Source organism: Struthio camelus, chromosome Z (assembly GCF_040807025.1).
Source record: "Struthio camelus isolate bStrCam1 chromosome Z, bStrCam1.hap1, whole genome shotgun sequence".
Lineage (NCBI taxonomy): Eukaryota > Metazoa > Chordata > Aves > Struthioniformes > Struthionidae > Struthio > Struthio camelus.
The window spans coordinates 13894171-13919929 of NC_090982.1; the positions used below are offsets into that span (position 1 = coordinate 13894171).

The window sequence follows — 25759 nt, forward strand, 5'->3', positions numbered from 1 at the left end:
GACATCCCGTTTCCCCAGACTCCTAACCTGCCAAGGATATATCCCCCAAAAGAGACTAAAAGGAAGCTCCATAAGAATTTCAGTGAAGAACAGAGATGCTCTCACACAATTTTGAGCAAGTAGGGCAGGGTGAACCATTCTACCTTGGATAGTTTGGATACATGTAGCTAGATCTCATCTTGCAGTAATGTCTAGGTTTTCCACTAAAGTCAGTAATGATAAGGTGTTGAGAAGAAATGCAACTGTTTCTCTATGAAGGTTTTTAACCTCTGGTAGTGAAAGAGGCAGGACTTTGCAACTTCTAGGAAGGTTAGAATGGGCCTACAGAGGCAGAAGCCGCTGTTCTCTGTAGATTTCAGTGCACGACTGTTTGGAAGTAATGTCCTATTTCTCTAGCATACCCTTTCTGGTCTTGGAACGAGACAGACTTCTGAACAACAGCCCTGTCCTGTGTAAAGGAAAAGCCAAAAGGACAAAGTCCATTGAATCAGTAGTCATTTATCAGAAGACTGAGTGTTTGTAGTATTGAGTCAGCAACTTGTGAGCTACCTAGATAGGACTTTTGGTGAATCTGAATTGATGCCTCTTAAGATACGTAGCAAAGATTGGGTTTTAGGCTGGGGTAGTTACGGAATTTCTGGAAATGACTTGAGTCATCATAAGCTTGGTATGATGCTTGGTTTTCAAAATTAGAATGGCGTTGCTGTAAAACCCATCTCTTTATTTCTTCTCTGCTTCCCCTCTTTTTCTTGCAGAATTTTCTAATGTAAAAGGTCATCCCTGAACCATGGAGGTGCTGCAGTGTGATGGCTGCGATTTTCGAGCTCCATCCTATGAAGACCTAAAAGCTCACATTCAGGATGTTCACACTGCTTTTCTGCAGCCAACGGATGTCTCTGAAGAAAGCCCTAGTCAGCCAAGGTCTGGCTCCATGAATGCTAGCAACCAGACCGAGGTTGAATTTTCCTCTGTAAAGGATGAATTTACAATTGCAGATGAAATAGCAGGTAAATCTCAGCTCTAACCTCCTATTTCACATGTGGTTTATTTCAGTACGTTTTAGCCTGTACTTTTAATGGGATTTTAAAAACTCGGTCATCTTTATTGCTATGGCAGCAAAGCATATGTTGTCTAGTTTCAGCCATATTGGTTCTGATCATATGTTTTCTGTAAATGCAAACATGGAGGGTGGATTTGTTTCCCAACTGCTTTTGATGTGTTTTTTTCATACTACTTTTTGGTTTTCAGATCTTCATGGTTGTTCTTCATCACCATGAACGACTCCAAAATTTTGGACTTTATTAGTGTACTAGCTTCCCCCCCACCCGAGAAGATTATTTTGGAAGTGATCCATCCTAGGTTTTATCCCCTAGTCAAGTATATATGCATATAATGCATAAGGGTCAGTTTTCTGGCTATTATTGTATGATAGGTCTCATAAAAAAGTAAGGGAATCCTGGTGTGATTATTATCCATTCAGGATGTGGTGGTATTCTTATGCATACGGGGTGGGTGGGGAAAAAAATGAATTTGTTTATTTACATATTCACTTTAACTCTTATTTTAGGGCAAAATGCAGCAACTCAGATGGGGACTGGAAGTTACTATAGCCAGAGCCAGAGTTTCTATGGTCAGCATATGGCTCCAAATCCTAAACCAACCAACAAGTTTTTCCAGTGCAAGTTCTGTGTGCGTTACTTCCGTTCCAAAAACCTCCTCATAGAGCACACACGCAAAGTTCACGGATCACAGGCTGGGGGGAGCTCAGTGGGGCCACCAGCCGCTGGTTCCCTAAATTACAACATCATGATGCATGAGGGGTTTGGCAAAGTTTTCTCTTGCCAGTTCTGCACCTACAAATCACCCAGGCGTGCAAGGATTATTAAGCACCAGAAAATGTATCACAAGAACAACCTGAAAGAGAGTTCAACTCCCCCTGCTGCTGCTGCTGCTGCTATATCTGAATCGACGTCTGCCTCTGTACCTGTGCAAGAGCCCTGCAAGGAACTGCCTGCGGAGGTGGTTGAGAGGAGCATTTTGGAATCGATGGTCAAGCCCCTGACAAAGTCCAGGGGCAACTTTTGCTGTGAATGGTGCAGCTACCAGACGCCTCGGAGGGAGCGCTGGTGTGACCACATGATGAAGAAGCACCGCAGCATGGTAAAAATACTTTCAAGCCTGAGGCAGCAACAAGAAGGAACTAGTGCACCTGATGTGCAGAGTAAGAGCGCCCAGAATGCCTCCCCAAACTCTAATTATATCTCCATGAATACGACAGGACGTGAGATGCCGAACGCTAATGTCTCAAACTTCAGAAGCTCTGTGGGCAATTCCCTTATGAGGCCAAACTCCTCTACATCCTCCAAGTTTTCTTCTGTGTCTTATCCTCAAATGAAGCCTAAGTCACCTCACAACTCGGGCATGGTTAATTTGTCCGACAGATCCCGCTATGGGATTGCTGATATGACGAATTCTTCTGCTGACTTGGAAACAAACAGTATGCTAAATGACTCCAGCTCAGATGAAGAGCTAAATGAAATGGACAGTGAGAATGGCTTGAACTCCATGGATCACCAGACCTCAGGAATGTCTGCAGAGCAGCTGATGGGTTCTGATGGCAACAAACTTTTGGAGACAAAGGGGATTCCCTTTAGAAGGTATATGAACAGATTCCAGTGTCCTTTTTGCCCTTTCCTGACAATGCATCGCCGAAGCATCTCCCGTCACATTGAGAACATCCACCTCTCTGGGAAGACAGCTGTATACAAGTGTGATGAATGCCCTTTCACCTGCAAGAGTTCATTAAAGCTTGGAGCCCATAAGCAGTGTCATACAGGTGCAACACCAGACTGGGACACCGTGAACTCTCAAAGCGAAAGCATTGCCGCCTCTTTGAATGAGAGCACAATTTCTTATGAGACTGGAAATATAAATGGCAGGAAGTCAGCTGGGATGATGGAACCGATGCCGCCGCAGCAGCAGCAGCAGCAGCAGTCACCCCAACCCCATTCACAGCATCCCTACAAGTGCACAATGTGCAACTATTCTACCACGACTCTGAAAGGCCTCAGAGTTCATCAGCAGCACAAGCACTCGTTCTGTGACAACTTGCCAAAGTATGATGGACCGCCATCCAACACACCACAAGAAAGTGAGGCAGATGTGCACACCTCTGCCAGCACAGTGAAGAAAAGCCAGACCTCAATTCTTGGTCTCTCATCTAAAAATAACTTTGTTGCAAAGGCCCCCCGCAAGGTGTCAAATGACTTTCCTTTGGATCTCTCACCTGTGAAAAAGAGAACGAGAATTGATGAAATAGCAAGCAATCTGCAGAGCAAAATCAGCCAAAACAAACAGCAAGAAGATGCTGTGATTAATGTAGAGGATGATGAGGAAGAGGAGGAAGACAACGAGGTGGAGATAGAAGTGGAGCTGGACAGAGAAGAAGAGCAAACAGAACCAATGATAGAGGTTTCGAGTTCTTACGCACCCCAGCAAATGTGGGGGAGAGAGGCTAATGATTCCCAGAAGGAGACAAACTTCAGAAGCATGCAGCATGATTATAATTCCACCAATGGAGCAGAAATTGAGCTCACTTTATCTGAAGATGAGGAAGATTATTATTCTTCTGTCAGCATGAAAGACCATCAGAGTCCTAACGCCTCTGTTCTGGGGAGCCAGTCAAACATGTATGGTGCCGATCAGAACAATGAGAATGCAGAGTTTAATGACTCTGGCAGGCTTTATTATTGTAAACACTGTGATTTCAGCAACAAATCTGCCCGGAGTGTTAGCACTCACTACCAGCGGATGCACCCCTATATTAAATTCAGCTTTAGATATATCTTGGATCCCAATGATCACAGTGCGGTATACCGATGTCTTGAGTGCTATATTGACTACACAAACTTTGAAGACCTGCAGCAGCATTATGGAGAGCATCACCCTGAAGCTATGAATGTACTGAACTTTGATCACTCTGATCTGATCTACCGCTGTCGCTTCTGCTCTTATACAAGCCCGAATGTTAGAAGCCTGATGCCACATTACCAAAGAATGCATCCTACAGTGAAAATTAACAATGCAATGATATTTTCAAGCTATGTTGTTGAGCAGCAAGAAGGGCTGACCACAGAGTCTCAGACACTGAGAGAGATCTTGAATTCTGCACCAAAAACTATGGCAACCTCCACCCCCGTGGCTCGTGGGGCTGGTATGCCAGCTGGTTTTACCAAAAGTGCCGCCAAGAGTTTTAGTCCTGAATGTGAAAATCAGAAGGAGCCTTCAGTCAATACTGTGGTTGTTTATGACTGTGATGTGTGTTCATTTGCAAGCCCCAACATGCATTCAGTTCTAGTGCATTACCAGAAAAAGCACCCTGAAGAAAAGGCATCTTATTTCAGAATTCAGAAGACCATGCGTGTAGTTTCTGTTGACAGGGGCTCTGCCCTGGCTCAGATGTCTTTTGAGATGGGGACGCCTGTCTCCCCAAAACTGTCTAACTTGGCTTCTCAACCTCCACCTCCACCTCCCCCAGAGCTTGCTACTGAACTCTACTATTGCAAACACTGTTCGTACAGCAACCGCTCAGTTGTGGGAGTGCTTGTCCACTACCAGAAAAGACATCCAGAAATAAAGGTCACTGCCAAATACATTAGGCAGGCACCCCCCACAGCAGCAATGATGAGGGCTGGTGAGTTGCCACCTGGTATTCAAAGGCCACCAGTGTCAATGCAGTTGAGCCGGGGCAGTTCCGAGAGCTCCGCGAATCCTCCAGAGAATGAAATGTTCTTCTGCCAACACTGTGATTATGGAAACCGAACCGTGAAAGGTGTGCTCATTCATTACCAAAAGAAGCATCGTGACTTCAAAGCTAATGCAGATGTGATTAGGCAGCATACAGCTACCATTAGAAGCCTTTGCGATCGCAGCCAGAAGAAATCATCTGGCAGCATGCCGGCTCACACCTCCAGCACCGAGCGGGACAAGTCAAAGCTGAGAGCCCTCAAATGCAGGCAGTGTAGCTACACCTCACCTTACTTCTATGCATTGAGGAAGCATATCAAGAAAGACCACCCGACTCTAAAGGCCACAGTAACATCCATTCTGAGATGGGCATTTTTGGATGGCTTGATAGAAGCTGGTTATCACTGTGAGTGGTGCATTTATTCACACATGGAGCCAAGCGGTTTGCTTGTGCATTACCAAAGGAGACATCCTGAGCATTATGTTGACTATACATACATGGCCACTAAACTCTGGGCAGGTCCTGATCCTTCCCCTCCTGCTCTAGTGATGCCAACAGAGACAAAGACCTATAAATGCAGAGATTGCATTTTTGAAGCATCTTCCATTTGGGATATTACTAATCACTACCAAGCTTTTCACCCTTGGGCCATGAATGGGGATGAATCTGTGTTGTTAGATATCATTAAGGAGAAAGATGCTGCTGAGAAGTCTGGCACGCAGCCCGATGAAGCTGGGGCCAGGATCAGTTCTGAAGACCAGATTACAACGTCACAGATGGATCAGGATGCAGAGTGTGCAGAGGACCCCAGTCTTTCCCAGGAAAAAACTGTCCAGCTGGCATCTGCAAACCCTGCCATTTCCTCCACTCCATATCAGTGTACGGTTTGTCAATCTGAGTACAACAATTTGCATGGTCTCCTGACACACTATGGGAAAAAACATCCTGGCATGAAAGTAAAAGCTGCAGACTTTGCTCAGGATATAGACATTAACCCAGGAGCTGTATATAAGTGCAGACATTGCCCATACATTAATACACGCATTCACGGTGTCCTCACACACTACCAGAAGCGGCACCCATCAATAAAGGTCACTGCTGAAGACTTCGTGCATGACGTGGAACAGTCAAATGACATCACTCAGAACGATGTGGAAGAGACGAGCAGGATTTTCAAGCAAGGCTATGGTGCTTATCGGTGCAAACTGTGCCCTTATACCCATGGTACGCTGGAGAAGCTCAAAATTCACTATGAGAAATACCACAATCAGCCTGAATTTGATGTTTTTGCGCAGTCACCACCAAAGGTGTCTGCCTCAGTGGAGCCAGACATAGTGACTGAAATCAAGGCCTCCCCAGAAATTGCTGCTGAGGATATCGGAGAAATCTCTGTCGCAGCACCTCATTTCTCCAGTTCTCATTTAGTGTCTCACACAGTTTTCCGATGTCAGCTCTGCAAATACTTCTGTTCCACCCGGAAGGGGATAGCCAGGCACTACCGCATCAAACATAACAATGTCCGAGCACAGCCGGAAGGCAAGAACAACCTCTTCAAGTGTGCTCTGTGTTCCTACACCAACCCTATCCGCAAGGGGCTTGCGGCACACTACCAGAAAAGACATGACATTGATGCTTACTACACTCACTGCTTAGCAGCCTCCAGGACGGTAAGCGACAAACCCAATAAAGTGATCATTCCATCTCCTCCCAAAGATGACACTCCTCAGTTAAGCGAGGAGCTGAGGAGAGCTGTGGAGAAGAAGAAATGCTCACTTTGTTCCTTCCAGTCCTTCAGCAAAAAGGGTATTGTGTCCCACTACATGAAGCGTCACCCCGGTGTTTTCCCTAAGAAGCAGCACGCGAGCAAGCTAGGGGGTTACTTCACTGCTGTATATGCTGATGAACATGAAAAGCCAACTCCAACTGAGGAGAGGAATGACTTTGAAAAGCCTGAGGTGGAGAGCGAAGCTCAGGAAATTGAGTGGCTTCCTTTCAGGTGCATAAAATGTTTCAAGCTCTCATTCAGCACAGCAGAGCTGCTGTGCATGCATTACACTGACCACCACAGCAAGGATTTGAAGAGAGACTTTACCATACTGGGAAGTGGCACCCGCTCGCAGAACGCTGTCTACCAGTGCAAGCACTGTGATACTAAATTGCATAGCACGGCAGAGCTGACCTCACACTTGAATAGTCACAATGAGGAATTCCAGAAGCGTGCCAAACGTCAGGAGAGGAGGAAACAGCTTCTGAGCAAGCAGAAATACGCGGATGGTGCTTTTGCAGATTTCAAACAAGAGAGGGTAAGGTTCTGTATGTCGGGTCTCCTTCCCTGCTCTGTCCTCCCTGCAAGGGGAAAGAAAGAAGTAAAAAACGACCCTTCTGCACCCCGAGAGGCTCCTTAGTACTAATGTTCACTTGCATGTTCTCTCTGACAGCCAAATGACCACAGGCTAATGAATGACTCAGCGTGCCAGTGAGCTGCAAACACATTCTGCTTTAATTTCCTCATCTTTTCCTTCATTCTCCACTCTTTCCTAGGTTCTATAGGAAGCCCTACTCCTTCCTGCTGCTTCCTTTAGTGGTTTCTTTATCTTCTTTCCTTCCTCCCACCCTTCTGGAAGGCCATCTGTATCTGGCAGTTACTAGTTCTTTTGTTTCAAGGCTGCCATGTACTTTGTTATAGATTCTTTACAAAAAGTCCTGTCCCTGTCTGCAGTATACCACAAAATAACACACCGGTTTCCTACTCAAGCTTGTCTCTTTCCGTGCTTTCTCTGATTAAAAAGCTCGATGTTAATATGAATCTATCTGATGACTGAAGCGTTGGACAAGTGCCCTGTGAGCAGAAGACCAAATTTTGCCTGTTTCCTGCCCACTCCCCACCTATTTCTCCCCCAGTCTGGAATAATTGTACTTACTGTGGAAAGCTCCTCACAGCTCTTGGAAGTAGTGATTTGCCTTTGCAGTTGCAACCTGAACTATCTTCTAGAGGATCCCTGTTATGGAGAAACTATTGTTATTGTTTCTCCCTATTATTGTTCCTCCTGTGCAGACATCTTGTCTGCTTATTCTGGAGCCTTTAGTAAGTGTCAATAGAAATTGTGGTTCTGTGAAACAGGACATCTGTATGTTAAATGTGATTTCTCTTCATGTGCGCAATCTGGTGTGTGCTCTTAAAAATAAGAGATCAATATGTACTTCAATGTGTAAATTGTTTTGTGCTTGTGTATTCCAATAGGCTTTTGGACACTTGGAAGATGTTTCAAAACTTAAGGAGAGGAAAGTGGTTGGCTACAAATGTAAATTTTGTGTGGAAGTCCATCCAACACTTCGCGCTATCTGTAATCACCTCCGCAAGCATGTCCAATATGGGAATGTCTCTTCTGTGTCAGCTACAGTAAAGGTGAGAATTTAAAAAAGGTAAATAAAGGTGACCTGTAATTTTTTGTTTTGTTGTGTTTGAGATTAAGGCCTTACTGAAAGGCCATGGAGGACTCTCGTGGAGTTGAATGTGTTTTGGACTGGGTTCTCTTTTCAGTTCAGCATGACGTTCTAATCTAACATTTCAGTTTTCTGCAGTGCGTTTGTTTGTTTTGAGATGTTTTAACTTTCTTCCGCTCTTAATCTAGGGACATGAAGACTATCTAATTCCCATTTCTTCTCTGCCACAAAGGAGTTGGTGCCGCTGATGACCGAGAGGCTTGGTTTATGAGCAGGAAACTTTCAGCTATTGTAGGCTACTTTTTTCTTTAGTTAAACTCTCATTTTTAAGCAGAGGAAGTGTGCTCCTGCAAACGTGTGAAGTTGCTTGTGGTATGCCTTTGCAGATGCAATTGCCATGCTGGCTCCAAACGAAATATTCAAACTGGCCAGCTGAGCTTTGGTTCTATTCAGGTGGTTAGTTGTAAACAAGTTGTTGCTTTCTCCCTGTGTAAGGGAACATCTTCTAGGACATCTCCAAGGACAGGCTGTGCTTTGCAGCCCAGTTGTTTCCAGGATATTGGCAGGGGGAGTTGCAGGTGCAGTAAGCTTGCAGAAACTGGCTGTGCATTCCTTCTCCTCGTGCTGTAGTGAGCACTCGCTACAGATTCCCACTGCAGCTCTCAGAGCGTAATTTAGAGTGCCTCTTTTGTGCCATCAGCTGTGTGCTTTAAGGAAGCTGAGTCCTTCAGAGTCAAACCCATGCTACTTGAGAGAGCTTTCGTTGTCCTACCGCTGACTTTCTTCTAGCTTACCTGATACTATCAACAGATTGTGGTACTTTCCTCCTATCAAACCATTTCCTCTCCTCCCTGCTTCTCAAGTGAAGTTTATGTGGGGTCAGTGGTATCTTTTGAACAAATAGATATTAAACAGCAAGGAACAAAAACTGAAATCCAAGAGCAGAAGAACGTGATGTAAATATTCTTAGGAGTTTTAAAGTTACTGCAAAATGCGTTATCTGATAATTAAGTTAGGAAAGGGAACAAGAGAAAAATCTTTGTTTTTCTTTTTTATGAGGGTTCTAGGGTCTTGCAATACCAGCTTCTTTCTTGTGAATTTGACACTAATAGACAAAGTCTACATGGTAAAATACACTGCTGTGACAGTCTGTAGAGGAGCTGCTCTGTGAACTAGAGAAAGTGAAGAAAAATGAACTTGCTCCGTACCTTGCTAACATTTGTCAGATCAATTCTGGAGGATTCATGCCAAGACTCTTGAAAGACAGATGATTCGTTTTCTAGTCTTTTTGTCTCGTCTAACACAGATCTGTTCAAACTGTGAGATTTGTTTTCCGCTTGTGTGTTTGTATATGATGTGTGTTTGTATATAATTACTTTTTTTTCCTCCCTTAAAAATAGGGTCTCTTTTTTCAGAAAGCCATTGGTATGGAGTGTGCTTAGGGATATATTTAGAAAAATGAGACAGTGGGAAACCTAGACACTGAAATGAACACATGGGAAAGATTAAGGGGCAGAAGGGAGAGAGAATTGATGGCTTTGGGGGGGTATGTGTTTTTTAGCAGGAAGTTGAAGATTCTTCAAACACAACTTTGATGGAGGGTTGTGAGGGAGCCAAAGACCCTGGCATTGTGGAATTTACAGAAGCTGAATCTGGAACATCCTTGGAAGATGAAACCAGGCCTGGGGGCTACCACTGCAGCCAGTGTGACCGGGTTTTGATGTCTATGCAGGGTCTACGATCTCACGAGAGGAGTCACTTGGCTCTCGCCATGTTTACCCGGGAAGACAAGTACAGCTGCCAGTATTGCTCCTTTGTCTCAGCTTTCAGGCACAAGTAAGTTATGGTTTTTTTTTTTATTTTCAAAAGAAGAACAGAGTAGCACTACTGTTCGTAGGTTGATGTTGAAAGAAAGCGCATGCAACTTGACTTTGAGCAACATTTTCCTCGATGTTTAGATATTTGCTATGCGCCAAAACCTTTAGCCATTGTATGTGGCTGTTTAGAAAAGGTCACATCTTTGTATCTTCTTGAATTTAGAGTCCTTTTTTTTGTTGCGTGTAGGGAAAATGCACGCAAACAAAAGAAGACGACTTTTTTCAGTCGGCAAACAGTGAAGCCCAGCACTTTCTGTAGCATTGTCAAAAGCATGAAATTTCAACAAGTGAAGAAGAGGAGAGAATTTTTTTTTTTTTTTGGTTACTTTCATGTATAATAAACTGCTGCTGCACATAACTGCCTTGTTTCTAATTACTGCAACTCTTTGACTGAGTTTTCTAATGTTAAACAGCTATGGTAAAGTTATCTTAAAATTACATTTTTTTTTTTCCTTCTTAATTATGGTGTGCAATTTCAGTCTACAAACACAGTTTTCACACCAGCATGGTATACTGGCAGGTTCCTCAGCCCACTTCCTTGTCTGAGGCAGCACATGGAAAAACACATAGTTGGGGATCATAGTCATGTTCCTTATGATTTCCCTAAGGTTGACTTTGTCTTTATCTGGATAGTTTTTAAGATTCTTTTAATCGTAACTACGTATATGGTTTACCGCAAAGAAATGAGGTTTGTGGGATATTTTTCACTAGCATCTCAGACTGATACGCGTGTATTGATTTCTCTCGTTGCTGGGGAGAGAGGTGCTTGCTTACTCTTGCAACAGCAGGAGAGAGATCCAGGTGCTCCTTTGGTGTAGGCATTCATAGCACTGTCAGGAGCACTGTTAAATTCTGGACAGTGACACAGGAAGGTGTCACGGTTTTGAAATCAAATGCACGTGGGAGAGAAAGCATGATAAAAAGCATTTTTAAATCCCTTGGATTGAAAAGCAGATTTAAAAAAAAAAAACAAAACTGTCACAGCATGTCAAATCAATGGCACAGTTTGGTCTGCCAGGTGGAAAAGGCCTGTGGATTGAAAAGGCCAACAATGAGGAAGGGCATGGGGGAAAGGATAGGTACCTCTGGGCATATCACAACCTTCTCTGGCAAGACTGTCACTGGGGGTGCCCTACCTCAGGTGGCTTACGAGACCTGCTGCTTGCCGAAATAAATTGGTTTGTTTCCAAAATTAGACTGGTGCTGAATTTGGTCTCTAGTCATTCCATTTCCTAGGAAGCATATAGCGTAGTATCCGATGAGTGGAAGGATTGGCGAGTCAGAGGGTGATGGATGGCAGGGAGGAACTGTACGGGTATCGCCTAACTTGATAATAGGTGGTGTCAATGTTGGGATGGTATTCAGCTTCATCTGGTATTTTTGATCCTGATGTAATCAGCCTCTTGCTAGATAGAGTATGTGAGAGAGGCCAAGCCAATGTTTAAACGGCCTACTATTCCTGCAAACCTGACCAAAACCTAAAAACCTGCCTTCAGAAAAATCTTACTTGGCAAAGTATTTGATTGTGAATATACTTACAAGTGTGACTGTGTAGAATAGCTTAAGGCGTATATCATATACATGTTTGGCAACATGGTTAAATTGTTGAGTAAGCTCACCCCTACCAGCTATTTAAAACATGCTATTTTTTAGGAAGTACTGACTATATAAGTGTTCAAAGTCAACTTACAATTTTTTAATAACTGTATTTATATTAAATTTCATTTCTGTGAAGTGGCCCTGAGATGAGACATAAGGTCATTTTTTGGTTTTTGCTGTCATCAGATGTTTGAATACACAGAGTTCAGTGTTAGCACTGGTAAACAGGGATTTCCTGGCTCAAGCTCTTTCAGTGTGGGACTAAAGATCCTGTGATGATCTGTACAGTGTGAGAGGGCTGGAACAGACTGCTCTTGATCTAGATGTTGATATTCAGTTAAAAAGAACAGGACAATTTTAGGTGAAGTAAAAGGAAACAAGACTGAAGTATGTCTAGAGTTACTAAGTTCTGATAAACTACCCCTCCTCCAAACTGTTGTATTTACCCTTGCTGTTGTTCTGTCATCATGGATAAGGAGGCTGAGGCTAAGACTAGATTGATCACAGAGCATTAATGTTTCCAAAGAAGAGTCTGTACTGGAGTTCTGTGCAGCCCAAGCTGATGCTAGCTGCCTGCCTCCTGGAGACTGTGAACTCACGATTGTCAGCCACAGCATAGGAACTGCAGAGCTCTGCAGGGCTTGCTCAGATGGAGTCTATCTGACATTGTCTTACAAACTGTGGAAAACACCCTTTCTTCCCTTCCAAATTTCACTGAGCTGTTAGGAGAAGCTGTGCAGATAGCAGATTCTGAGCACCCCCAGAATCGAGGTAGCTTTCAGTTCCCCTGTAGAAAGTAGAAGCTGGTCTGTGCCACTCCTTCTTCTCTTGCTGAGCTTCGTGCAGGATCTCCCACTCTGTTATGTCTGAAACTGCTGCCTTTTAATCCTGGAACTCATCAACTGCAGCCTGCTGGCACCCTCCCCAGAGCAGGATCTCTAATCTGCTTTTGCTTCTGTAACCAAAAGAAGGCTTCCTCAGTAAAGCTGGTCAAAAATATCTCTCTCTCTCTCTCTCTCTCTCTCTCTCTCTCTCAGTCTCTCTCTGTCTCTCTCTCTCTCTCTCTCTCTCTTTTTTTTTCCCCCCCTATCAAGAGGACAAAAGGGGGCATATTTTCATGAAAACATTTGCCAGGAAAAGAAATCTATGATGATAATTTTACTGTACTTGTCTGTTTCATGTTTCTTTCAACTAGTCTTTTAAGTCTGAATCAGGTGTAATTTAATTTACAGTATTTTTTCCCTGTGAGTTTATTTAAGTGGCTTGCTTTCTGCATAACAAAATTCGTGTCAGTTCTGTTCATTTTCCTTAGATTAGATTCTGCTTTGTTCTGTAAGTAGACCTATTGAATTTTAAGAGATAGTATGAGAAAGGATATATGAGCCTGATCTACCTCTTACTTAATTTATTATTGCTGCAAGTATTTTGGTCTGCATTTGAAGGAATAGTTGAAATAATTTCCTATTTTGTGTCTCCTTTTTCTGCCTTTCCTTTTGCAGTCTGGATCGTCATATGCAGACCCATCATGGACACCATAAGCCGTTCCGTTGCAAACTCTGCCCGTTCAAGTCCTCTTATAACAGCCGCCTGAAAACCCATATACTCAAAGCTCATGCTGGTAAGTTTCTCTCTCTCAATTTTGCAGTCTGCCAGCTGAAATAGCCCATGTATTCTTGTTGCTGATCAGAGATGCTGATTTCGGTCACGCATTATCTCACCAAATTTAGGTAAGATTTTCAAAGACGAGTCATGATTGGCCAGCCTCTGCACCTCTTGGAATCAGTGGGTATTTGGATAATGTTTTTACAAGGACAAGAATTTAAATAAATGTTGGGTACTTCGAGATCATCTTTCTCTTATTTCCTTTTATTTAAATGCATTTTTGTTGTTATTTTTGCTTGTTTCTAAGAATGTTCAATCAATCCACTTATACCATTGGTGTCTCAACTGTTTGGTACTAGCTTTATTCCACTATATATTGATTTATGTTTGTGCTTTAGGTGATTCTGGGGAAAGGACCGAGGATTGCATCTTGGTTTCATAGAATCTTATGGTGGCTTTCATGTTAAAACAAGCACTGCAGACTTTGGCAGTCAGATCTGTGTGCAGCAGAGTGAGAATGATACAGTTCCATTATTATACGTGGACATCTATCTTGCAGACCTCTATCTTGCAGTACAGAATAAATACAAGCAAGCAAACATGCTTCTGATGAAGCAGAATTGGGAAGGTGATGCATCATACAGGATAGGTCACCTCAAAGTGTTGCACCTTTGACTATTCAAAGATGTGAGATACAAATGTCCTGGTAGGTGACTGATCTTTATTCCTTGGCCCTAGACTCTTGGCACCGTCGTGCATTGAAAAGTTACGCGAAGACGAGTCAAGAACCAATGGCTCCATTGGCTTGTGTTGCGTCTTTCCAGTTAAAAAAAAAAAAAAAAACAAAAAAAAAACAACCACCCCCGACCTCAGTCCATACACGCGTTCTCATGCAAATAGCAGAATATGGAGCAATCTAGAAAAAGTGCAAACTAGTCCAATTACTGCAACGTGCAAATAAAAACTGGAACAGATGACAAGGTGCTAGAAATACATTCCTTTCCTTACTTTTTGTTTCTACCACATTGTGTGCTCAAGTTGGAGGGGAGGAGGAAGACAGGGAAAATGGGGAGGAGGGACAGGAGGAATTTGTAGCTGTTGGCTGATAAGGTAATTGTGGCCCTTGATCCAAATGCACTTCTCATCTGTAAAACTTCAGGAGGGATTGGTAGTCTATGCTGTACTGCATTTCCTATGTTAATTTCAAGTTTCACACTTGCATGCTTTATCTTTTGATGATAGAGCTTTTATTTCAGGACCCTTTTCTGTACTTGGATGAGTATTGTGGATTAACTTAATTTTTTGTAGCCCCCTTCTGTATGGGAGTATGGCGTTCTTTCTCTTCTAGGAAATCTATCTGTATGCAACAGTTTCAGTTTATGAAGTTCCAGATGCTGTATGGAGGTGCCAATGTTCTGTCTTGGCCAAACGTATATATATATTTTTTCTCTTATGTCGTTGTACAGTTGGGCTCCTCTGTGTTACCTTTTTTGAATCTTTCAGATTTTAGTGGCATAACTAGCACGCAGCTAATATTTACTGTACAATCCTTTTCATGCAGGTCATTGATTTATATATCACAAATTCATGCCCTTGAACTCGATTAGTGGACCTGTGTTTTGCATCATACAAGAACACAATTTCATAGCTGCTTTCTGAAGCCCGTGGAGTGCTTCGCACAATGACTTGTGTAGTAGGGTTTCCAAAAGGTTTTATGGTCTGTTTCTGCCTCGGTCCATTTCTACCAAACAAATATTCATATCACATGAAAATTGCTGGCATACTTTTCTGTAGGAGTTTTGCTCTGTTATGTTTTCAGTCAGTCCTTCAGAAATACATCCTACTGAATAATCACATTATGGGTACTTTTACTCAGACTCCCCAGTCTTTTAGTAACATGGCGTTTCTCTGAATCTTTCTTTTGTTACCACTTTTTTTTTTTCTCTCATCAATCATCTCATTATCAGGTTTTTTTAGAAGTGGAAACCTGCAGCATACCCTTGAGTTTTTGTAAAGTCTCCTGGGGGTCTTTAAAGTTCAGCTAAATCCTGGAGTCTTTCACTCAGTCTGCCTGTCTCCATCATCTTTTGAGGACTGGTCAAATTTCATTCACTATGAAATGTGTTCTTTCCTAACAGCTAGTACCGGTCACTGTTTCTGGCATTTGTTCTCATCCGGTATATGCCATCTCCTGTGGCATGGAGCAGAATAGTTCACAGTATCTCTAAATGTGCTGTCAATTATTTTCACCTCAAATTAGATAGTAAGCCAGAGTGTTTGCCCTACTGAGGTTCTACATAATCTGGAACGTAATGCTCTGGGGAGATCTCAGGTTTTGAGACAGTCCCACATGGAAATTGTTGCGATATATTGATTCATATATTAATGTCATTATTTTATGAAATGCAAAACTAGCAACTGAAAATGTGAAAAACCCTTCTGTTGAGTAAAACCGTAGCCTTGACTCTGAAATCAAACACATTCTCTCATACTGATGTCCACGTGAACTGTTACTGCTGAATAGTGGGTATGTTTACTAATTCTATCCAAACTTCTTAATTTGTGATCCTCTATTTGCTTAATTTCTTATTATAATTTTAAGCTAATAGTTGGTGCCTACCCTCATCCCAGAATCTTTTAAACAAATTGTGAAGGTTTATATCTATTACACCTTGGAGTTTCTTTTTGACAGAATCACAGAATAGTTGGGGTTGGAAGTGACCTCTGGAGATCGTCTGGTCCAACCCCCTGCTCCAGAAGGATTGGTTAGAGCAGGTTGCCCGAAACCATGTCCACTTGGGTTCTGAATATCTCCGAGGTTGGAGACCTTTTGTCCTTGCATTATCCTGTTCCATTAAGCAGCCTGTCATGTGCACTGTTGTCTTTCAGATGACCCAAAGAGGCTTCTAGGGGTGCATATTTTCTCCCCATGATTAGCACAGTTTTTCTGGAAGAGAGGGATGGGAATTATTTTAATATAGGGTTGTCGCTAATCTTTTCACGTGTGCTTACTTTGACTTGCTGCAGTACCTGTATTTTCACATTCTCTTTTGATTTGCTTATTGCTGGTGTTGGAAACAAATCTGTTTTGAGAGCCTTGATTGCTAAATTTGTTGAGAAATGGAAGACGTTTTCTGCTTGTTCATTACACAGAGCTCTTGGTCTGCCATTGCTGTTCATGAATATTTCACTCCCGTATTAGTTTTGGCACTTTATGTACAACTCATGTGTGGCCAGTGTTATCCTTACACATGGAAGTTGCACTTCCAAAACAATGACTTGTTATTTGTATATCACACTGTTTATGTTGGACCGTTTCACTTTGTATTCCAGTCGCATCTATGAGGCTTAATGCGAACAAATCTTGTCTCAGGGTTTTGTTTCTCCCTTGTATTCTGTCTTTATGGCTTGGAATGTATTTGGAATTAAATTCACTACTGTTCATTACTTCTGTTCTTTCACTTCTTTCAAGACTCCTCCATAACATGCTGTCACATAGCCCTGCAAATATGCAGTGTCCTTGATATTGTCGTGTCCAGTTCTTGTAGTAAACCAACCTTGAGTTGGTTACCAGTTCTATGGAGATTATTCCTGCCTGATGGCAGGTTTCACATCAGGAAAACATGACCTTTTCCTCAAATAATTTTTTTTTTTTTTTGAGGAACCTTTTGCAGCATTGTGCAGTCTCCTTCTTGCTTCGTTAGTGACGATGTTGGATGTGCTGCATGCAAAAATGGATGACTTCACCCTCTTTAGCTGCTGTGCTCCCAAAGAAGTTTGGAAGTGCTATAGTCGAAGGCTCCATTTTCATCCCAGAATCTGTTTTCTTCCCATACCATGCAACACAGGCATGCTAAGAGTCTGATCTATGTTTTTGACATCGGTCACTTGACAAGGATCTGCAGTTGTCAGAAAGTGATAGTTTGGTTCAAAGCAGGTGTTTTTACCCGCAGACTGCTGCAGCAGAGACACCCATACAGGTTATTCTCTTTGGGATCAGTCTCACGCTGAAGGAATCCATGGGAATTTACTGCCAAGTTCAGTAGGAGGAGTATGGGGGCCCCATTCTGTTTCTTTTGTGAGCTGATGACTTGCCTGTATTTCGCTCACCCAGGTGAACATGCCTACAAATGTTCCTCCTGCTCATTTTCCACCATGACAATCAGCCAGCTGAAAGAGCACTCCTTGAAAGTGCATGGGAAAGCACTGACACTACCAAGACCCCGCATTGTCAACCTTGCAGCCTCACACGCCCACCACACCTCCAAGAACCACACTCCTGCTGAAGAAGTGGAGGACTCTAATGGTAAGAGGTGCCTCAGAGCAAGAGTTTAATTTTCTAAGGTGCCACTTAATATTTTTATTTAAAAAAGAAAAAAACTACAGCAGGCAGCTTGCCCAAGCAGCAGCTTCCTTTGGTCATTAAGAGGACTCAGAAGTTGCAACAAAACAAGAGTAAATATGGTGTTTTAGGACAAGACCTGCTTTAGATCCTCACCAATTCATGCTTCACTAACTTATCCTGTCAGCACCTGACTTTGGAATGTCATGGTGGCTTTACTTTTTAGCAGAGATGTAAATTGTACAAAATTTTCAGAGGCAGAGCTTCTACTGAAAGCAAATGGGAACGGGAGCATCTAATTCCATTTGTGCTCCTGAAAAACGTCCCTTTACCTTGTTAAGAGAGCACTTTAGTGAAAGCATATGATTAAGCTTAAAATGTGTACCTGTAATGGTAGTACCAGTGATTATTCTCTTGTTCTTGCTACGGAGTGCATAAAAAGTGCCTCCAGATATTAAGCTGCTTCTGCTGGAGAGAGACTCTGAGAACTGTTCTATTTTCCCTGCTTTCCTTGAAAGCTTTTAATGCCCTTGTGCAAGAGAAGGATCCAGGAGATATCTAGGAAGCAGCAGAGGAAGGGATGCAGTTAACTGAGAAAATGTAGGCTTGTAGGAGAGATGTAGTGCGGCATTATAGCAAGCTTTAAAACATTTGCAGTGGTTGCTTGTGAGACTTGTAGTGAGACTAGGTTGCTTCCTGCCGATTAAGAAAAGAATTGGCCTTTCAGGAAATAAGTCTTGATTTTTGGATGAGTTGCATTGACAGGGGAGGAGAACGTAGCTGAAGGTAAATAAAAGATTCAGGATTGCAGAAATTCCAAGGAATTAGGGTGTGGGGGTGTTAGGAGAAGAAAAAAATGTTCAAATCTTTCCAGAGTGTGTGTAGGTTTTTTTTTTTTTTAAATAAAAAAGAATTTTCTTTTCGCTAGTGAAATGAAGGAGGAGATAAGTGTCATGACTAATTGCTTTATAGCTTTTTTGGTCTCCCGTCTCCCCTTCTTTTCTTTCGCATTGGAAAAAAAGTGTGAAATAAGAAAGAATGAAAGACAAGAAATAAGTCCAGAAAATAGCAGATGATAATTTAAAGAAAGAAAAGATTAGGATAGAAATAATTTTTTGAAGAAAAGAAAGTGAATAGTATTTTTGTGGTTCAGCAAGTCACTTCTGGGATCAGAATCTTTTCAGCTGCTCTCAGATTGCCTTTTGTCAAAGGGCATCTGGACAGTGCCGTGGAGACTTACTAACTGAGCGTTCATTTTTGCTAATGCTAGCTTAAACTAATCCAACAAACAGAGTGCATCTTGTGCAGTATCTATTACTTTTCTATTACTTTCTAAAAAGACTGTTCAATGACTGACTGTTAAGAGGTAGAAATTAATTTTCAGTGGCTGTCTTGGTCTTTCCAATTTGTTAACCAAGTTTTGCTAGTCAGGATGGTGTTGAGAGATGCAGAAGGACAGTTTTGATGAATTTACTTTCCTTTTTTTTTTTTTTTCTTTTTTTCCTGATCCTAGGAGCGCAAAGTCATAGTATGAGAGTTACAAATTGAATGCAGATCTCTGTAGAAGATAATTTTATAGCCTTTAATGTGAACTCTTCCTAAAACAAATAAAGTAATGCATCTTAACAGAAACACTTTATAAGGATGACTCTTACCTAGATTTGTATTGCAGCCTGAGACCAACACAGAATTTGTCCCAATTAGCTTGATCATCTTTAAACAGGGTTAATGGTTAAGTCACTTTGACAATAATAGAAGCCACCCACTGGGGAGCTAGTCAGACAAGTACGGGTGTAATAATAATCCTGTTAACATTTTCAGCATTGCTTGAGGAAGGAATAACCTGTGTTAAGCAATTTTTTGACGTTATGAAGTTTGCTGCAGATCACTGCTCTTATGACATCATTTATTTTTGGTTTTTAGAAGGGAATGAATCAATCTGTGTGTTGCATAGGCCTGCAAGTTGCAGGTGGTACATAGAACTAGATAAAAGACCGGTCCCAGTAATAGGAAGTATTGGTATGTGTGAGAGGCACTATTATGTCCAGCTGGAGGCAATATTAAGTGAGGCTCACACAGCGTACTGTAGTTGGATTTCACCTGTGTTAGCCTGTATAAATAACCTTCGCTTGGGCTGTGATCAAGTTAATGGGGATATAAAATTGAGTCCGGGCTGGGGTGAAAGGCAGACAAGAAGGTTGCCTCACATTGTTAGGGACTCGTTTATATAGGTTGGTATGCAGCAGGCCAGTATGACTGAAATGGCTGCAGAAAAGGTCTGTTCTTGTCTGTGGATGAATATTGTAGTTGAAAGAGGAAACAGAGCAGGATGGCTTGGGGAGATTTGAGAAGCTAGCAGAACTCATCTTGCCAGTTGTTGAGCTCTGTAAAGATGGAGGAAAGGGAAAAGGGTACTGAATTGTAATAGCAGAGCTCCTGTTTGAATAGAGCTGTTCTGGGACAAGAGCCCAGTGGAACTTCTGCTGCTGCTTTTTTTTTTTTTTTTTTTTTTTTTTCCTGCAGAAATTGTTCCCTGAGGGACCTTCCTTAGAACGTTTCTTTTGTTCTTTTAGGTTGATCCTTTCATTAACAGACGAGAATATATTTAAATTTGTGTGACTCATCTCTTTCAGTTCAGTGTGGTTAGCAGCCAGCATATCTGAAATGTTCAACTGTGTGTCCTGGAGATATTTTGAGGCTTGATGCACTTTGCATTGAGGCAAAGTTGAAGCAGTTTAGTGGTTTAAGTAGGCCCATCCCTGGCAACTAGGTTGTCATTAAAAAGCGTGATAACCACTTTAACGCTCATATACCTCTCTCAGAGTAGTTGCATAACAGGGTGTTTGTGGCAATTTCTGAAGTGAGTCAGCGGAGAAGGCTTTGTTAGCGAAACATCACTGGAAGATGCTGCTTTTTGTATCCTACCTGGTTTTCTATGTGTTGTGTGATATCTTGATGCAGAAGGAACCTGCTCACATTGTACCATAACCTCTCTAGAGGTAAATCACTGTTCTTTTTACAAATAGCCACAAAAGACCAGCAAATGGTGATCACCAGGGTGACTTTTCTGTTTTGCATAGCATAGGAGCGCTGAAAGTTTGGCGGTGTTTAGCTCCTATTGAAACAATGAGGTGGCCGTTCTGGTAAAATGTCTTTTGCTGTCCCAATAGTTTACAGGTATTTCTCCTTTTGGAAAACAGAGATGGTGGTGTTCTATGTATTTTCAGTTGTATGGTTAGAATTTTGGTTTGTTTGGATTTACTTACTTGCTTACACTTTACAACAAAAGGTGGCTTAAGAATTTTGAGGTCTTAGACAGTGAAAGTTCAGAAAAAAAATGAAATTGTTCACACTATTCAATCTTTGAGGAGGATTGGGTGAAACCCTTGAAAAGGTATTTTTTGTTATGTGTTCTTTAACAGTCTTCTTGAGAACCAGAACTTGTATTTCTGTTAATCTCCGCCCAGAAGGGTTATATGGATTTACTGGTAATATTGTCATCCTGTGGGGCAATCAATATGTGTCACAGATAAGGGTCTACAGTCTTGCACTGTATGGAGTCAGCTCTGTTCCTGTTGGCTTGAGTGCAAGGCAGTGAAATCCCGCAGTCTGCGTTGTCAAGTCATTACAATATTAAAAGAGCGTCATCATCCCTGTCGGTGAGGAAGACTTGAAAGCCAGGCAGAGACACAAAAACTGTGTGACTAAACACTGGAAAACAGTGGATCAGGTATTATCTGTAAAGTGAATACTAGGTAAGGAGAGTGCACATAGGAGCCGACGCTTGCTTGTGTAAGGCCTGGTTAGGTATGTTTGCTCGTATTCAAGGGCTGTGGAGGTGGAGGACTGCCTTTCTCCTGTAAACCGGAGAAATCTGTGAGTGGAACCTATTGTCATAAAGACCATAAAACAAAATGGCTCCATAGATTGATCATTGGTGTAGTGTTATTACTTCACCCTCAGCGAAAGTTTCTTGGGAGTATGTAAAATGTTGGTCATAATTCGCCCTGGCTAGAACTATTGCTTCTTTTGAGTAGTGCTTTATTTTATGAATAACCCCTTTTGGTTTAACTGCTTTGTAGAGTGAAGTGCTGCTCTGTATTGATATGGCTGGCAGATTTGAAGCCTCATAAATTTATTTGTGTCATGACTGTGTGAAGTAATTAAAAATATTTTTTTTATTTTTAATAGTTAAGAATATATACTTGCTGTAGGGACACAGTGAAGTGCAAGTGATAAACAAGATCCAAATCTTATGGATGTGGCTTCTAATATCTTCTCATTCATGTTGCCATTGCACAAGATCTTTTTTCCTTTTAACGGTAGCCAGCTCTTGAAATGTAGAAAGCAGCACACTTTGTGCATGCCCTTGGAGCCCAATAATCATGGTTTTCACTGTTAGGCAAACCAAACAGTATGCGTCATTATTACCAGCACACATCACAAAACACATGCAGAGTCAGAAGTAGAAGATTTTTTGACTTTCCCAGGGCATGGCACATGAACATCTTCATTACATTTAATTACTTGCAGGAGCAAATGTATTGAAAGCTACTAACTGAAACACCCAATGCCCTATTCCAGCTTTTTCTGAACTTTAGCCTTTACGAGTGGAAAAGAACTTTGTCTCATCTGGAGACTGGAATATAAATACATCTGTCTTGGTTTGCTAGAGCCTGGCTGGTACAAAACTGCTTGACTAAGTCCTGTCTCTAGGATTGTTGTTTAAGAACTGTAAATCCCTTCCCATGCTTGAACACTTTCTTTGCAAAACGGATAATGCATAATCAGGATGTGTCTCTTCTGTACTGCTTGACAGTTGCAATCCTGAGGGGCACAGAGGGCCTTTAGCAGGTTTGCTGGAACAATTTCATACACTAGCGGAACCAGAGGAGAGCTGTGAGGAAGAGGGGAGGGTTTTTAACAAATGTCTCTAGCTAGTGCCAGTGAGACAAGACTTTTGTTGTAGTCCACTCAGCCCTAGAGCCACTCAACTCCCTCTTCCTTCCACCTTCCAGAAGAGAGGCAAGCTTCCTATATGCTCAGACATGCTACTCCTGATTTTATTTATTTATATTTTTAATGCTTAACTTATTTTGTAGCTGACATATTTATTTCTATCCATGGGCAGTGTTGCTCTTGGTGAGAAGTATTTCTGTAACCTTCCAAGCAGGGTAGAAAGTCTCTAAGCCTGTCGCTTGTGAGGCTCTTCCTTGAAATTTCACCTTTGTTGTTGTTTCTTTCTCATTATCACTATTGTGTCGTAGTGTTTTATGGCCACCACTGTTAGGGTGAGACCACAGTAGGTTGGAATCCTCACAGCCCGGAAGCCAGATTTGGAGTAGAATTGCCTTTTCTTTGTATTTAGGACTCCTAGTTTGTTTTTTTTTTTTTTTGTTATTCTTGTTGGGGTTTTTTTTTTCCTTTTTTTCCTGTTTGGACACCACTCTTTTGAAGTCTTTCTACTTGTCTGTTGTTTGATCAGGGAGGCAGAGAGCCAGTAATGACTACAGGGCAAATTCAGGCAAAGCTTTAATGCCTAATTGCTTTAATTGCAAGGTGAATTGGTAGGATAGCTTCCATATTAATGATGCAAGATGGTGATCAGCACTCTGCTGATCAGAAGATGCCTTTCCTTTTGTAGCCATAGTCAGGGTTCAGAAAGGTATCTCCTTTTCTGCCTGTTTCCTTGCTTTTGTGCCCTGTAGGAATGATACTGCATGCCTGTCTTCTCCCTCTCAAATTTCAGATGAACTCTTCTTCCTTTCAGTCTGGTCCTTTTCCTCGCCTCGTTCCTTCTTTCTCTAACCCAGGGCAAGTTTCTACTCTCCTCTCAGAATTTCCCTCTATTTCCTTCCCAGAGGTGCTGCCAGTGGCCGAGCTACTTACCAATGCTTATTAAGACTCTCGGGTACTTGTTGGTATGTCTTACTTCTTGTGGTCAGAATTACACTAATTATCAGATGTGGGATCAGTTGGGAACTCTTTTCCTGAGTCAGATTGGCAGGCGCTGGCGGAAAAAGTGCAGGGCTTGTTTCTCTCCTTACAAGTCTACTGAGCAAACTCCTCGCTGTTTCAAGGACCTGGGGCACTGGGGATGCCCTGGTTCCCTGAAGCTCCTTCCAGTGGTGAATAACTGTTTGACTTTTGGCCTTTTCCTGTGGCATGCTGAGAACAGTTTGGTGGCCAGGGGAACAGCAGGAGATGTTTATTTTGTTGTTGGCTGTGCTTTTGGAGATGTCAACGTGCCATCTATTGTGCTCCTTTCTGGTCCTGAGCTGAATGGGCAAAGACAAAATTGGGATTCAACAGGATGGAGACAGGAACTCAGGCAGCCAGGAGAAAGAATTTGCTGCCAGTGTTTGTACAGATTTGAGTAACGTGCTGTGATAGGATTGACGTGATACTGAAAGACTTTCCTTGGGTAGAGAGAAGATGGAGTAAGTTTTTTGGGCAGATCAAACAACAAATGAAGGAAGAAACATCTCTTGGATTCCTGCTCATTAGCTAGAAATGGACTTGATTGCATCCACAGAGAGAAGAAGCATATCTAGACCCCTATGTGGTGGTGGTGTTTTGTTTTGAGTTTTGTTTTGTTTTGTTCCCCCCTGAGGTTTTTCTTTCTGTCTGCTGTAATTTTTACTTTATGCTAAGGACAGGAGGAGAAAGCGGCAGGTGATGATCTGTCAGCTCTAACATAACTGCCACTCTCCCTTTAATACGTGATAACTCTATACAGAGGAAAAAGGGTGCCGTTGCTGTGAAAGGAGTATGTGGTATGACTTGACCAACGCTGCTGAAGACAGTGTTTCTGCAGGCTATCATTTCCACATGTTGGTAGCCTTCATGTGTATGCTAAGTGATGTCACTTTCTGTCCCCTAAGACTGGAGTGATTTTGTATTGATCTAAAACCTGTTAGAGAGATTTGGATCTTGATGGAGAGGTAAAACACCTCAAAGAGCTCATTTTAGCTGTAGATCTTACTGCTCATTTTAGCTCTGTGTCTTAGTATCAACACAGTTGACAGCTCGGAGTTTGGCACTGAGGTAGACAGTTTTATTTCTTTCTTAAGGGAGGGTGTCACTCCACTTTGGTATTGTCTGAAGTGATCTGAGGTCACCCAGAGCTGGAGATAGATATGAGTGTCTCTGTTTGTCGGTGATAATAATAGTAATGTCAAGGTATACGCTATCCCTCTTGGAGGTGTCCAGAAGAAATTAGACAAATTGTTAAGCTGTATCATTAGAGTGAATCAGATACTTGGCACCCATATATTGTCCCAATAATAGTAGGGCCAGTTTTAAAGCAGAATGCAAAAAATGTAGCACTTAATAGAGCTGGATTTCTTTTCCCTCTTCCTTTCGAGCTTAGAAGCAAGTGGAGCATGTTGATGGCAGCAACGTGCATGTGTGTATTTGTATTTATGCGAACACTTAAAGAGCCAGAGCAATAGAGAAGGAAATGTGGAATGGTCCTGAGAAATATCTGATGAATTGCCCTTAAAAATGAGAAGGAAATCACAGAGCACAGAGTATGTGGCTGAGTTCACTTACCAATGCAAAAAAATAATTGCTCAATAAATTATTACCTGAGTGAAGAGTCACTAGAAATGGAAAATTTTTGTAAACTCAAAAAGGAACCTGTTACCAATGAGTCCTGTTGGCAGATTGGTTTAATCAGCATCTTGCCATAGCTGTTTCTGGATCTATTTGTCCGCATTCATCTCTTTTGTAAGCGCACTTCCCTCTATGAAATTAAATTTGGCTCAATAGATAAGGAATAGCTAGGACACTTTTTATTTTAGGCATTTTATGGAAATAGCTAAGCATATAGGGATAATGTTGGAAAAGCAAACAGAAGGCTTGTATTTAAGTGCTTCCTACTACTTAGACTGTGGGATTTTACTTCTTCAGTAACGAGTGATGAATGAGATGGCGGGTTGAAACACAACCAGTAGGTTGAACCGTTTACCCAGTATAAACCGATGGCAGCAGACTGTCAACCTGCAGTGTTCTTACTTTAAGTAGAAGGTAGTGGATAAACAGAGATGGCAGAAACACCAGCCGAAGGGAAACATGATGCACTCCACATGGAACATCTCTGTATTTTAAGGAAAAAGTGCAATGGACAAAGCAATGCGTAGGTTA

The 25759-nt window shown here is 42.0% G+C and overlaps 1 protein-coding gene across 6 annotated transcripts in view; it reads left to right on the top strand.

Annotated features, from left to right (window-relative positions):
- Positions 1-25759, top strand: part of ZNF462 (zinc finger protein 462) — a 91072-nt gene that overhangs the window by 39972 nt on the left and 25341 nt on the right. For 4 of the 6 annotated variants that reach the window (XM_068927204.1, XM_068927207.1, XM_068927205.1 and 1 more), the window contains exons 2-7: positions 756-1007; positions 1568-7050; positions 7989-8153; positions 9753-10027; positions 13167-13285; positions 17384-17575. In XM_068927204.1, coding sequence (XP_068783305.1) covers positions 788-1007; positions 1568-7050; positions 7989-8153; positions 9753-10027; positions 13167-13285; positions 17384-17575 — 6454 coding nt within the window. In that variant the 5' untranslated portion in view covers positions 756-787. The remainder of the gene's footprint in view (positions 1-755; positions 1008-1567; positions 7051-7988; positions 8154-9752; positions 10028-13166; positions 13286-17383; positions 17576-25759) is intronic. The other 2 variants (XM_068927208.1, XM_068927209.1) reach the window with 2 other exon arrangements.